Raw genomic sequence first — 15,658 nt, forward strand, 5'->3', positions numbered from 1 at the left:
ACTGATGGCAAACATTTTGCATACATGGTGGATTGAAAGCCAATGTTAAAAATGTGTCAAAAGTAGAAAGGGAGAAGAGTGTGTAGATTTGCACCTGAACACAACAGCAAAGAATAATTTAACGAGTTTAAAAATAGTTCATTTACTATAGTAAGTTAAATACATCCAAAAAAGGAAGCTCAACATGTTGATGAATGCTGACCTGAGAGTCTCCAGAGTACAGTGAGGACTCTTCAGTCCAGAAGACAGCAGCTTCACTCCTGTATCCTGCAGGTCGTTGTTACTCAGGTCCACCTCTCTCAGACTAGAGGACTGGGAGCTGAGGACTGAGGACAGAGCTGCACAGCTTCTCTCCGACAGCTTACAGTCACTCAGTCTGAAGAGACAAAAAAATAAATGGAAGCAAATGTTAAAGTGGACTATGTTTTTATATAACATGTTTTCCTGGGCAAAACAGAAAAACTGTAAAGTATATTATGTTATATAGGGTCTGAAAATTGACAATCACAACTGGGTTGAAAAATAACTTGAGTACAGTGAACTTAGAAAACTCATCCAGTAATCATACATGTTATTTCAGCTTAGGCTTTTACTGAAGCAACTAACAAACACTTCAATACAATGTCTAGAAAATAATTTGAGGTCAAGTATCTTTCCCAAGGACACTTTGACATGTTAACCTCATGGAGAGGGGATCAAATCAATAACCCTTCCCTTGGTTATTGCCTATTTCCCTTCTGGGCAACAGCAGCCCAATATATCAATACATATTCAAAAGGGAGCTCAACATATTGATGAATCCTGACCTGAGAGTCTCCAGAGCACAGTGAGGACTCTCCAGTCCAGCAGACAGCAGCTTCACTCCTGAATCCTGCAGGTCGTTGTTACTCAGGTCCAGCTCTCTCAGACTAGAGGACTGGGAGCTGAGGACTGAGGACACAGCTTCACAGCTTCTCTCTGACAGGTTACAGCCACTCAGTCTGATAAAGAGAAAACAAGCAATATATATGAAAATAATGAACTGAATATTGAAGTCATGATATTTGAATGTTTCTGTACTCACAGAGCCTTCCTGGAGGCTTTGACCACTGGCAGCAGCCTCAGAAGAGCCTCCTCTGAAGCAGAGTATTTCTTCAGGTCAAACACGTCCAGATCTTCTTCTGATGACAGTAAGATGAAGACCAGAGCTGACCACTGAGCAGGAGACAGATTATCTGTGGAGAGACTTCCTGATCTCAGGGACTGTTGGATCTGCTCCACTAGAGAACCATCATTCAGTTCATTCAGACAGTGGAACAGGTTGATGCTTCTCTCTGGAGACAGACCCTCATCCATCTTCTTCTTGATGTACTGGACTGTTTTCTTGTTGGTCTTTGAGCTACTTCCTGTTTCTGTCAGCAGACCTCGTAGGAGTTTCTGATTGGTCTGCAGTGAAAGACCCAGGAGGAAGCGGAGGAACAAGTCCAGGTGTCCGTTTGGACTCTGTAAGGCCTGGTCCACAGCACTCTGGTAGAGATGTGTTAGTTCAGGTTTGTCTCTGAAGACTTTAGGACGCCTGGAGGTTGTTGGTTCTTTTGACAGCAGGTTGACTCCAGAGGTGATGAAGGTCAGATGGACATGAAGAGCAGCCAGAAACTCCTGAACGCTCAGATGGACGAAGCAGAACACCTTGTCCCTCTGGTACAGTCCTCTCTCCTCTCTAAAGACCTGTGTGAACACTCCTGAGTACACTGAGGCTGCTCTGATATCGATGCCACACTCTGTCAGGTCGGACTCATAGAAGATCAGGTTGCCTTTCTGCAGCTGCTCAAAAGCCAGTTTCCCCAGAGCCTTCATCATCTTCCTGCTCTCTGGACTCCAGTGTGGATCTGTCTCAGCTCCTCCATCATACTTGATGTTCTTCACTTTGGACTGAACCACCAGGAAGTGGATGTACATCTCAGTCAGGGTCTTGGGCAGCTCTCCTCCCTCTCTGGTTTTCAACACCTCCTCCAGAACTGAAGCAGAGATCCAGCAGAAGACTGGGATGTGGCACATGATGTGGAGGCTTCGTGAGGTCTTGATGTGGGAGATGATGGTGCCGGCCTGCTCCTGATCTCTGAATCTCTTCCTGAAGTACTCCTCCTTCTGTGGGTCAGTGAACCCTCGGACCTCTGTCACCATGTCCACACACTCAGGAGGGATCTGATTGGCTGCTGCAGGTCGTGTGGTTATCCAGAGGCGAGCAGAGGGAAGCAGCTTCCCCCTGATGAGGTTTGTCAGCAGCACATCCACTGAGGTGGACTCTGTGACATCAGTCAGGATCTCAGTGTTCAGGAAGTCCAGAGGAAGTCGACTCTCATCCAGACCGTCAAAGATGAACACAACCGGGAACTGATCAAACCTGCAGATTCCTGCGTCTCTGGTTTCAGAGAAGAAGTGATGAACAAGTTCCACCAAGCTGTACTTGTTCTCTCTCACCACATTCAGCTCTCTGAAGGTGAATGGAAATATGAACTGGATGTCCTGGTTGGCTTTGCCTTCAGCCCAGTCCAGAGTGAACTTCTGTGTTAAGACTGTTTTCCCAATGCCAGCCACGCCCTTTGTCAGCACTGCTCTGATTGGTGCATCTCTTCCAGGTGGGGCTTTAAAGAGGTCTTCTTGTCTGATGGTTGTTTCTGGTCTGTCTGGTTTCCTGGATGCTGTTTCAATCTGTCTGACCTCATGTTCCTTGTTGACCTCTGCAGACCCCCCCTCTGTGATGTAGAGCTCTGTGTAGATCTGGTTCAGAAGGGTTGGGTTTCCTGCTTTAGCAATGCCCTCAAACACACACTGGAACCTCTCCTTCAGGTTAGACTTGAGTTCACGCTGACACACTCCAGAAGGACTTCCTGAATGAACACACAACAAATCAGATCAATGAGTCAAATAGATCCTTAAAGAATAAAGATCTGAATATACTTTGTTCCATCTCTTGAGACTTTAGTCAACATTTATCCCGCTTGTTAAATCTCTATAGAAACCCTCTTACTGCTCTGCAGACGGTCAGCCAGCTCCTCCTGCTCCATGCTCCTCAGGAAGTGCAGTGTGATGTTCAGAAAGAACTCTCTGTTCCTCCTCCTCTGCTCTTCATCTTCACCGTCCAGCACCTCCTCATCCTCCCTCTGTCTCTCTAAGCATTCTGGGTAATCTGAACTCAGAGCCTTCTGGATCTTCTTCAGCTCGTTCTTCACAAAAGTGATGATGTTGTCCTCCAGCAGCTGGAACAGAATACATGAACAACACAATCAAACTAAAGTCACCAAACATCAGATCCATGTTGGACAGACTGACCATCCACTGATCTACAAAGTGCATCATGGAGTTGACTGTGAGCAGAACAGATGTGAAGTAGCTGTAGTTCATGTACAGACCATAAATGTGGAGTCCAGCTGTGTCTGATGCTGCTGGGCAGACTGACCTCTGGGAACCTCTGAGCTCTGCTGGTCCTCTCTGTGAGGAATCATGAACTTACATTATGTTTGCTCCACAGACTTTACATACAAAGACCCAGAGCAGTTATATAAAGATGTTGTGTTCTGTCATAATACATCATCATGCAAACCAGATGCTAACACTGATGGACGACCAATTCTGAGTCTGACTGAGGAACAGCAAGCTCTTCAGTTTCTATGAACAGTTTTAATACTTACACCAGGTCAGAAGAACAGCTTCCATCTTTGAAGTTAATCAGAGCACCCTTAGACCAATCACTCTTCAGGGACACACAGCTGGGTCCAGGAGACTCTTCTCTCTGCTGCTGGGAACTGACAGAAACACTAAAGTTGACTTTATTTCATTCAGAAAACTCATGTTTGAAATGTTTATTGACAGAGGCATGTAGTTTGATTTTAGCCCCTGGGCTCTGGCCTCATCGCTCCCTGCATATATTCACAGAGGACATTAAGGAGTGATGATTAAATAACTTTCCCTCTGACCCTAGAGCTGGATGATGGAGTGATAGTGCGGCAGAGGAAGAGATCGAAAATCTTGCAGCCTAAAAAGAGCGCCAGATTTAGAAGAATGAGTTTGATTGGTGGTCTGACGTGTAAGGCATGTTGTTCATGTGTCATTATAGCTCTAGTGACTGAATGAACTAGCTCGAAGGCTCCACTCCATTCAGTCAGACAACTCTAGTTTGACATGTTAATTCACAGCAGCATATAGTTTGAGTTTGGCGTCTTGGCTCCGGCCTAATCCCTCCCCGCATTTATTTACATAGAATATGAGGAGGGATGATTAAATAACTTCCCCCCCCCCCCCCCCCCCCCCCATCTTTCCCTGCATGGACCAAGAACCTGAGGCTGGCGATCTGATAGATCTTCTACGTGTACGTCTGGCACCAGCTGCCATATGGCTGTACCCTGTAAGCTCATTGGCTAGGAGGGAAATATACTAACTAGTGAGACTACTTAGGTTTAGGCCTGGGACCAGGGCCCAATAAAAGATAAGACAGATTGACATTTGATCAATGTGTTATCAATGTTTAAAGATTCAACAGATGTTGTGTTCTTCCATCATTCATCATATTTAAAACCAGATGCAAACAAATCATTGGCTTTAAATACTTACACTGGGTCATTGGAAGGATGTCCATCTTTGAAGTCAATCAGACGACCCTTAGACCAATCACTCTTCAGGGACACACAGCTCGGTTCAGGAGACTCTTCTCTCTGCTGCTTGGAGCTAATACAAAGACACAAATGTACAGAAAATGTATATCTCTGCTTTCAGTGGCTTTTGGACAGTTAAAGACAGTTGATCTCTGCATTTAATCCCAAAGATCTCTGCAACTGGTCCCTATATATCTCAAACTAGTCCCCAGATCTCACTAAACCCAAGTTTCTCAAATCTCTGCAACTAAACAAAAGACAACTGTAGCATATTTCAAATATCAACGTTATGAGTCAATGTTCAGGGGAAAAAGTAGGGAAACAAGTCTTTGCAACAAGTCTCTAGTGCTCTGCAACTAGTCCCTATAGGACCTCTTGAACAAGTCTCTAGATCTCTGCAACTATTCCATAGGACCTCTTGAACAAGCCCTTAGATCTCTGGAACTAGTCCCTAGGACCTCTTGAATAAGTCTCTAGATCTCTGGAACTATTCCATAGGACCTCTTGAACAAGTCCCTAGATCTCTGGAACTAGTCCTTGGACATCTTAACCAGTCCTCTGGAACTAGTCCTTGGACATCTTAACCAGTCCTCAGATCTCCTCAAGCCCCTTTCTTATCATCAAGTATCAAGAATTAGAACTACTCTTCTCATCTCTGATGACTGCGGGTCATTTTACTCAGTTAGGAACTTTTCAGATTTACCTCTGGTCTCTCCTCCATTCTTGGACATGTGTTTATGTATGTGTGTGTGTGTGTGTGTGTGTGTGTGTGTGTGTGTGTGTGTGTGTGTGTGTGTGTGTGTGTGTGTGTGTGTGTGTGTGTGTGTGTGTGTGTGTGTGTGTGTGTGTGTGAGCGCGAGCCAGGCTACCATTTGCCAACAATTCAAATTCAGGTTTTCGATAAACTCAGGTACTTACAGAAGCAACAAGATTTATATTTCTGCTTTCAGTGATTTGTGGACAGTTAAAGAACGTTGATCTCTGGAACTAGTCCCCAGATGGAGTTAATATTAACAGAGTAGAAATGATCATTCTATTTATGAGAGCACTTTGACCCACAGAGGCCTCAATACATATGGAATATTCATAAGATAAGAGAAGTATCAACGTTATGAGTCAATGTTCAGGGGAAAAGTAGGGAAACAAGTCTTTGCACCAAGTCTCTAGATCTCTGGAACTAGTCTTTGGACCTCTTAACCAGTCCTCAGATCTCTCTGCATTGATTGGTTCTAACTTCAATGACTGTTTATTTCCATCGTAACAATAATACACTGTTTCTGAGTTATTAATTAACAGAGATCTTTCTATGAGAGCCCTTTCACCCACAGACGCCTCAATAAATATGAAATATGAGCCTTCGTAAGATAAGAGAAGCATCAAAGTCCAAACTGCAGTCCAGTATCAGGATTCAATCTGAATGTGTTTTATAGATTTACAGGTTTGTTATGAGTCATGCTGCTGAGAACTCAGGGGAAAATATATCATAAACTAGTCCTTAAATCTCAGCAGCTAGTCTCTAGATCCCTTCAAGTAGTCATAGGTCTCTGCAACTGCTCCATTGTTCTCTGCAAATAGTCCCTAAATGTCTGTAACTATTACCTTGACTTCTGCAACTGGTCATAAGATATCTGCAAGATGCTCCTAGATCTTGACCACAAGTTCCCGGACCTCTGCAACAAGTCCCTAAATTCCTATAACTAGTCCCCAGATTCATGCACCTAGTCCTTAAGACATCTTAACTTCTCCTCAGTTTCCTTGTTGTTTCTGAGTTATTCATTAACAGAGATCTTTCTATGAGAGCACGTTGACCAACAGACGCCTCAATAAATATGAAATATGAGCCTTCGTAAGATAAGAGAAGTATCAAAGTCCAAACTGCAGTCCAGTATCAGGATTCAATCTGAATGTGTTTTATAGATTTACAGGTTTATTATGAGTCAATGTTCGGGAGAAAGAGCAGAGACAGTAAACAGCCAGTCAGTGAGAGAGAACATGTTGAAGGGTGAAACAGTTTCAAACATCATGTGAAGTGTTGAGTGTGATACCTTTCCATGTTGGTGATAACCTGCAGCCACCTGATGGAGACAGACACACGGCTTCATTATTACTTTAATGTCATTATATTTGTTAGTGATGAGGAAATAACATCTGTTTCTACATGTAGACTTTAAAGACAGTGAGCTGTAGTTTCTAACATCAGTTGTCAGATAAACTGAGTGCTGTTATTCTAAAGACAGGAGGTGAACACATGAACCCACAAAGAGCAGCTGTTTGAAACATTAGACACTGAATGAATCAAAGTCCCACTTACTCAGTTTCTTCTCATGAACTCCATCAGCTGTGAGGACCAGGTCTGTGTAGAAGAAGAGTTTCCTGCTGATCTGACCATGTGCTCCATCAGCTGTGAGGACCAGGTCTGTGTAGAAGAAGAGTTTCCTGCTGGTCTGACCATGTGCTCCATCAGCTGTGAGGACCAGGTCTGTGTAGAAGAAGAGTTTCCTGCTGATCTGACCATGTGCTCCATCAGGAGTAACTCCTCTGCTTCTTCATCAGTCCTCTGTGTCCAGCACTCTGATGAAGCAGTGTGACGCTGCAGCTCTCACTTCAAACTGTATATGACTTTATATTGTAGTTAAAGATTAACCCCCAGCCGCTCCCTGCTGCACTCTGACAGCTGAGAACAGACCAGGGGACACTAAAGAGAGACGCACACAGCTGGGAGACCAGGGGACACTAAAGAGTGACGCACACAGCTGGGAGACCAGGGGACACTAAAGAGTGACGCACACAGCTGGGAGACCACGGGACACTAAAGAGTGACGCACACAGCTGGGAGACCAGGGGACACGAAAGAGTGAAGCACACAGCTGAGAACAGACCAGGGGACACTAAAGAGTGACACACACAGCTGAGAGACCAGGGGACACTAAAGAGTGACGCACACAACTGGGAGACCAGGGGACACTAAAGAGTGAAGCACACAGCTGAGAACAGACCAGGGGACACTAAAGAGAGACGCACACAGCTGGGAGACCAGGGGACACTAAAGAGTGACACACACAGCTGAGAGACCAGGGGACACTAAAGAGTGACACACACAGCTGGGAGACCAGGGGACACTAAAGAGTGACACAAACAGCTGAGAGACCAGGGGACACTAAAGAGTGACGCACACAGCTGGGAGACCAGGGAACACTAAAGAGTGAAACACACAGCTGAGAGACCAGGGGACACTAAAGAGTGACGCACACAGCTGGGAGACCAGGGGACACTAAAGAGTGACACACACAGCTGAGAACAGACCAGGGGACACTAAAGAGTGACGCACACAGCTGGGAGACCAGGGGACACTAAAGAGAGACGCACACAGCTGGGAGACCAGGGGATACTAAAGAGTGACGCACACAGCTGGGAGACCAGGGGACACTAAAGAGTGACGCACACAGCTGAGAACAGATCCTCCTCACTGACAGCATCAACGTCTCTGTCTGCAACGTGTCCAACACTTCATTCATTTACTAAACTAAGAGAACTTCCATGTTGAGCTACCTGATGCTTGTTGGTACAGGTTATTGGTTCCCTTTGTTCTTTGGGCAACAGAAGATTGAAGTATTCTCAAGCACATGAGAAATGATCATCGTCCACCAACACTTTCTGCACCAATAAGCCGATCTGTTGAAAGAAGATTAAAACGTGCAGAGAATAAAGTGAATGTGGTGGAAGACGTTGATGTGGCTGGCTCGTCCTCTAATGCACGAATACACAAAACCACAATACAAGACAACCTGGAGATTCTGCAAGTTTAATTTCCACTGGACTCAATGAACCCCTCGACCTTCTTCTCATCATTTTAAAAACTCCTGATGAATACTCTATCATTTAGTTAATTGCTCATTGTTGTGCTTTGAGTCCCAGTTGAGTCCCTTGTGTTTGCTGTTGTCACAGGGCAGATGCTGTTTCTTGGTGTTTTAGGTTTGACATATCCATACAGTGTAATAATGGAAACATTCAGTGGTTCTGGTGAAATAAATACAGTTTAATGTCTGATCAGACAACCTGTTTCCTTTAAAATTATTATTTAATTAACAACCTCAATATGTTAAGTATGAATAACTAATTCTGCTTCCATTTAAACAAGAATCCAACAGCACAATCAGTCACATGGAAGAAACTCAATAAAATATGTTTTATCTGAAGCTTCAGCTACAAAGTCTCTTGAGTTGTATTTCGCCAGATTTAAAGATCAAAGTCCTCCATCATTTCACATTAACAGAAAGAAAAAATTTCAGAGGACAGGGAGGCTGTGGCTCAGTGGAAAGTATGATGGACTTCAAATCAAGGGGTAGCAAGTTCGAGTCAGCGTGTCGTTGTGTCCCTGAGACACTTCACCCCAAAGTGCTCCTGTGGGGATTGTCCACAGTACTGAATGTATGTAAGTCACTTTGTATAAAAGCATCTAACAAAATGACATGTAACGTAATGTTCGGAAAAGATCCATGTAAATAATGTTCCTGTTTAGTCCTTTGATGATGTGTCTCCTATCCGTCCTGATGGACTTGTCCTGGAATAAGAGCTTCATTCTTCGAGGTGAACGGCGTGATGGTCTCCAGAGAAAGTTCAGGGTCGTCCTCCAGCTGCACGGTGGCAGGAAGCAGCAGCAGTCTGTTGATGATCGACTCCTCGTCAATCTGAGCGTCCTCCAGGCTGTCCGACCCAGAGGCGTTTATTGTGCGAGGATGCTGCTGCGGCTGCACGGGAACCAGCGCCTCCTTGTGGAGCGTCGTGTCGTGGTGGTAGGAAACTAGCTCGTCGCTGAAGTTCACCGCTTCCACCGTGTTGTTGGAGCACATTTGGTTGCATCCAAGAATGGTGGCGAAGGCGCGTCGGAAGTCTGCGTTGAAGGCGTAAATCACGGGGTTCAGGGAGGAGTTGGCCCATCCGAACCACACGAAAACGGTGAAGGTTGTGTCGCTTACGCATGGAGGGTCGCAGAACGGGATGTAGCAGTTCAGCACGAAGAACGGCAGCCAGCAGAAGACGAAAACCCCCATGATGATGGAGACGGTCTTCAGGACTTTGGTTTCCTTCTTAAAGGACGACTTGAGCGAGGCTTCGTCGTTGGACCTGTGATGCTGATGCTGGTTTCTGTTCACGCCGTGGCCTTGGTTCTGCGCCTGCTCCGCCGCCCTCTCCAGAGACGTGATGCGGCGAATCTGCATCTGAGCGATCCGGTAGATGCGGGTGTACGTGGCGATCATGATCACCACGGGGATGTAGAAGCTGATGAGCGAGGAGGAGATGGCGTATGTCTTGTTCAAGTTGGCGACGCAGCTTTTGGCATTGAAGCCGATGCTGCTGTTCGTGAAGTTCCCGCCGTTTCCCACCGTCTTTTCCACCATAGATTCCTCCATGCCTTCCTGGTGCCAGTTGAGCTGCACCGGGATGAAAGATATGAGGATGGACAGCGACCACGCCACACCGATCATGACGAACGCCACCCGGTGGGTCATTTTCCGCTCGTATTTGAACGGGCTGGCGATGGCCCAGTATCGGTCCACGCTTATGATACACAGATTCAAAATGGACGCCTTGGAGCACATGATGTCGAAGGCGATCCACACGCTGCAGAATCGCCCGAACAACCAGGTGCCGGTGACCTCGGTGACGGCCTCCCACGGCATCACCAGCACGGCCACGAACAGGTCGGACACGGCCAGCGAGATCACAAAGAAGTTGGTGACTTTGGAGCGAAGGTGGCGGAAACGAACCACGGCGGCGCAAACCAGCGTGTTCCCGAGCAACGTGGACACGATGAGCAGGAAGAGGACGCAACCGAGGAGGATACGCAACCCTCCACCACCACCACTGCCTTCATCATGTTCCTCCTCTTCCTCACTTTCTGTCCCGTCCAGCTCCGACAGAACTTGGGTGAAATTCCACATGGTGTTGTTATCCATTTCTTCAGTATAAAGTGTTCATTGACAGGTGGTTAAAATCCAATCTTAAATCCAGCTGCTTCTGACGCACACACCGTCCTCTGAAGCCTCTGAAGAAGAATGAAGGAAACTGTCTTCAATACAAATCCATTCGTCTTAAAAAAAAAGATCCTTATGCAAAAAAAAGAAGAGATCCTTACACACTGCGAGTTTCCCAAGAAATTAAAGATTTGAATAAAGCTTTGATGATAACTTAATAGTGGTGATAATATTAACTCAGTGAATCCATAACAAAAGGAAAACAGGAGCAGAATAATTGAGGAAACTGTCTCCAATAAAAATCCTGAAGGCATTAAAATAAAATATCCAAATGTAAAGAAATAAAGAAATAATCCTCTCTACTGTTGTGACTTTAAAATGTTGTTTATTATGTTGTATATATAAGCATGCAAAAATATCCCTTGAATTCTAGAGCTTGAAGACTAATTTATTTCTGAAGTTAATTAATTCTAAAACATTAAAAACAATTGCAAAAATAATTTCAAATAAATACCCTGACAAAAAGAATAGATCCTTATGGAAGAAAGAAAAAAGCTCCTCTCACATCAATACCCAGAAAGACTCCGCGAGTATCCCTAAAATTAAATATTTTTAAAAAGCTTCATTATTAATTTAGTAGCGGTGATAATAATGAATCCTGCCGGAGCTCAGTGCCTCCACAGGGGGTAAAAAGCGTCTCTGCCCCGGTGTTTAGTCCCGGTGTGGCTCGGAGGACTCACCTCTCCGACTGACGCTCAGACTGCTGCTGCAGCTCCTCCTCTGCAGGTAATAGATTACTATCAGCATATATCACCATGGAGCCAATTAGCCTTGATTTGAAACCAAAAACGAAGTCAAAATGAATCTAAAATATGGTAAAAATCTATGTTTGAAAAATGTGTGTGTGTCAAAAACGAACGAAATGACTACTGAGAAATAAAGGAGCGAGTAATTAATTAAAGATACGACTAAACAAGAGGTTTATTATTTTAAATGTTAAATTGTGTGCAGTGGGACAATGTCATCATTAGGAAAATCTTTAATCAGGCAAAACAAAAAGACTATATATTTATATTCCTGCATTTGATCGTTATTTAAAACATGCAGTCCAATAAAGAAGAAGACAGAAAGGAGAGTGTAATATATATTCAGAAGCTTCTCTGATAAAAGGACAGACTATATTTGACTTCCTCCTGAATAACTCTACTTTATTTGATGTCAAAATTAAGTGCTTTCTTCCATAATATGATAAAAATCAATGTCCAAAAATGTGCATTTATATGAGGAATAAACGGATTAGAATAATAAATGACCATGCAACGAATTCACTTAATCTTAAATTGTATGCAGGGAAATAAAACAAGAATCCAGACTGTATATTTATTTATTTCTGCATTATATCTTCCTTCAGAGAAGTGTCACTCAGCTGATGCAGTGCAACAAACAAGAAGACACACCCGTTTATATTCATTATCATCTGGAATAAAAACATATTTGACTTCCTCCTAAATCTTAGTAATGTTAGTGTTTACTTCCTGTCTGCTTCTGGTGGTCTATCTGACTTGATCCATCTTCTAACCTCTTTCTCTCTCTTCATCCTCCTCACGGTCTGTACTCGGGCCCGGCGCCACGAGGGGGCAAAAGCTGGCATTGCCTCCTCAGTTGTATTCTTTGCCCCCTCACTTTGAGCCTCATTCATCCATCAAAAAGTGCAATAAATGTCACAATTATGAAATAAATTTAAATACATTTCCCCCAATACATGTTACTATGTTTAGATCAGATATGTGGGGAAGGCAATCAAGCAACGTGTAAAAAAGCCTCAACCCCAAGTGAGCTTGTAGTCTTAATGTTAGCGTGTGTGCTACTGTAAACACAGTCGGATGGGTGACCCGTTTTCGGTGGCTGGTACCCGGTTGAAACTCCCGAAAATGTTCCCGTTTTTGAACGTGCGTTAAAAAAAAAGAGTAAGGTGAAATCAAATGTTACATGTCAGTAAAAACAGAGTAACAGTGTTGTGCCTGTTTGTTTTAGCGTAGTTCTTCTTCTACTACTTTTTCTTCTTCTTTTGTCTTTAATGGTGAATCGCTTCCACTTGGAGCATATATCGCCACCTACTGTTGATTTATTAAATGTTCATATTAAATCCTTGTCCTCAGACCAGTGTTTTTGAGGAACTTGAAGATCAGCTTGTTTACTTCATTTCTTGATTTGCGTAAAAAAAAAAAGAGCAAGGTGAAATCAAATGTTACATGTCAGTAAAAACAGAGTAGCAGTGTTGTGCCTGTTTGTTTTAGCGTATTTCTTCTTCTACTACTTTTTCTTCTTCTTTTGTCTTTAATGGTGAATCGCTTCCACTTGGAGCATATATCGCCACCTACTGTTGATTTATTAAATGTTCATATTAAATCCTTGTCCTCAGACCAGTGTTTTTGAGGAACTTGAAGATCAGCTTGTTTACTTCCTTTATTGATTTACTTTCGTATATTGACTTGAAATCCATGTTGTTTGACATCAACTAAAAATAAGACAGACAACTACAGATATCACCACACGTGATGGTTACTTGTTATTATTTAGGGCTGTATGGATCAGGTTTTTGCCAAAGCGAGCCCTTTTACTAGAATAATAATATGTTATGTATTATATCAACCAAATTGGTACAATGAGCGACATCTAGTGACGGATTTTGGAACATTGATTTGATTTTTCTCATGGCAGTAGAGACAAACCAGGGGACTTTATTTTTATTTTTAATCTGTGTCTGTCCATTTGGTGAAGTATTTGATCCAGTATTACATTTGGTTTATATATTAATGACTTTCTTATGAAAAGCCAGGTTTTAGGCCTTGATTTGAACATTCAATCCTGAAAAAAAAAATCCATCAGATTAATGTTTCTTTAATCCTGACCTGACTAGAGTAGAAAGTAAGTAAGTAAATCTGTATAGGAAGACGGGTTAAGGGATAGAGGAGAAAAGGTTATGGTATAATTACAGAGCCTGTCCATTTATAAATTGAGGAAATCAATGTTAGTCTGTTAACCAAAGTTCGGCTATCTAATAATGTACTTTCGAATATTAAAGATCAGAGGAAAAGAACAGAACGAGAGGGGTAAATCCAGAATAAAAATAAAGAAGCAAAGAGATTGTAGAGCAGTGAGAAGGAAAAAAGCTTGGTGTGTCAATTCATTACATTGCCAGTATTTTTCGTTGTTGTGAAAAAAAAATCGCCCCCTCTGATTTTTTAACAGCCCCCTCAGTAATTTCATCCTGGAGCCGGGCCTGTCTGTACTACTGTCACAATGGCCTCTGAAATGTCCGGATTGACCAATCAGAATCGAGTATTCAACTAAACCGTGTAATCAATTACGATAAATGACTCTGTGCTGTTGTGACTATGCTGTACGTCCTGGAAAATACAGGAATGTAAAAACATCCCTTAAAATCTCGAGCTTAAAGACTCAATAAGTTCTAGAACATTCCAAATTCTTAAATAAAAATGTCGTTTTTAAATTCCAAATGTCAATTATAATTCGATGAGAAACATAGATACATTACTAAGTCTTATATTGTTCTATCAGAGTCTACTTATATAATGGTCCGTCTCTTTAAAAAGTGCTTTTTATAAACATTAAGTTGTTGTATGTAGGTTGTTATGTGGCCCTCTGCTGGTTGGATTTGTTATTGTTATTTTTATATCAAACAGTTTACAGAATAGTTTTCTTATCCGGATACAGCTGTGTTCACAAACAGTCCTTTTTTACTATTGGCAGAATAAAGAAAATAATTCCCAAAACCATCAATAATCCTTCATTTTGAAATCCATGCAGACGTTTAGGAAGAAAGCCAAAACTCAGAGGCTGAAAATGCATAAGTTTGCTGCTCGGTAAAAGCTATTTTGATTTAAGTTGAGCTGAGCGTTTTAAAATCATCTCGACTGATGTTCATTTATCAAGAAGCTTCAAACCTGATGGTAGAAAACTCCAAACACCTTCGTTCCCGCTCACTAAATGTAAACAATCTCCCCCTTCTATATTGTGTTAGCTGTAATTTAGCCTTGATTTATTTGTCAGATAGTTTATATATTTTATATCACGGTCAACTCTTATATTTTCACTCTTTCAGTTCTGTTTTATCTGCTATTTTCAGATGTTTATATTATATAAATGTTTATTTTCTACTTTTTTTTTATTTCTAACTATGTGCAAAACCTACCCACCTACCTACTTTCCTAAATACCTAGAAACACTTTTCCCAAATGTGGGATTAATAAAGTATATTTGATCTTATTTTAACTTCCTGCATCTGATTATCCTCGTCTCCTCTGAGATGAAAGGAGACTGAAGTAGAAGCTCTAACGCTGCTGGAGTCATGCAGATTTAATGCAGATTGATTTACTAAAGAACTATAATGAACTCACATGATCTAAATTTGGATCCAAGGACTTTTTAAACCTCAAGAAGTTTAAATGAGCTGATGAAGCTGAATTTAGAAATACTTGCAATGCTCCAATACAGCCACTAGATGGCGCCACATGTCTGCTGTTGTAAATAAAACTCCGCCACATGCAGCAAACCTCAACATCTCTTTTGAGTTCATTCATCTCCTTTTCAAACTTTCACAAAAGAAGATGTCCTGATGAACACATGGTGTAGTTTGCAGCTCACTGGACCTTGTTGCAGCTGCATTAAAGTGTTGTTGATTTGCAGCTGCCCTTGAACGCACCTCAGAGGAGAGATGTCAAAATGTGCAGGAGTGCATTGGACAGTATTAAACACATGCATTCACACACAAGACAAGATGTAGGACTTGAGAGAGCACAAAGGAACTAGAGCAGTGACTCAGTAATATGGAGGGAAATCAGATGGAAGATACATCTGTATAATTAGCAACAAGGTAATATAGACGAGAGTAACATATAGCAAGGCTGAAATCAAGAGATCATCCAATCCCAAATGAATAAGAAATGGGAAGAGGAAGAGTGGGTTAGAGGAGTTTAAGGGCCTGTGTTTCTATAACGTTCAAAGGACAGTCGGAGAAACATGAGGGAC

At 42.6% G+C, this 15,658-nt stretch overlaps 3 protein-coding genes across 3 annotated transcripts in view; all 3 read right to left on the minus strand.

Annotated features, from left to right (window-relative positions):
- The window catches only part of LOC307044683 (uncharacterized protein), a gene marked incomplete at both ends in the record, with an annotated part of 99,086 nt that overhangs the window by 48,838 nt on the left and 34,590 nt on the right, over positions 1–15,658 (minus strand). The window lies entirely within an intron of this gene.
- Positions 57–3,485, minus strand: LOC307042879 (NLR family CARD domain-containing protein 3-like; the record flags this gene model as incomplete). The annotated part of the gene is made up of 6 exons (XM_079687047.1): positions 57–94; positions 366–376; positions 807–980; positions 1,064–2,870; positions 3,011–3,239; positions 3,393–3,485. The coding sequence occupies 6 exons, from the start codon at positions 3,483–3,485 to the stop codon at positions 57–59; spliced, it is 2,352 nt and encodes a 783-aa protein (XP_079543173.1).
- Positions 8,862–11,378, minus strand: LOC307044247 (D(1)-like dopamine receptor). The gene is made up of 2 exons (XM_079689334.1): positions 11,347–11,378; positions 8,862–10,677 (listed from the first exon to the last, which is right to left on the minus strand). The coding sequence occupies exon 2, from the start codon at positions 10,586–10,588 to the stop codon at positions 9,170–9,172; it is 1,419 nt and encodes a 472-aa protein (XP_079545460.1). The 5' UTR covers positions 10,589–10,677; positions 11,347–11,378; the 3' UTR covers positions 8,862–9,169.

Source organism: Notothenia rossii (assembly GCF_949606895.1).
Source record: "Notothenia rossii genome assembly, chromosome: 6".
In the NCBI taxonomy this organism is placed as follows: Eukaryota; Metazoa; Chordata; class Actinopteri; order Perciformes; family Nototheniidae; genus Notothenia; species Notothenia rossii.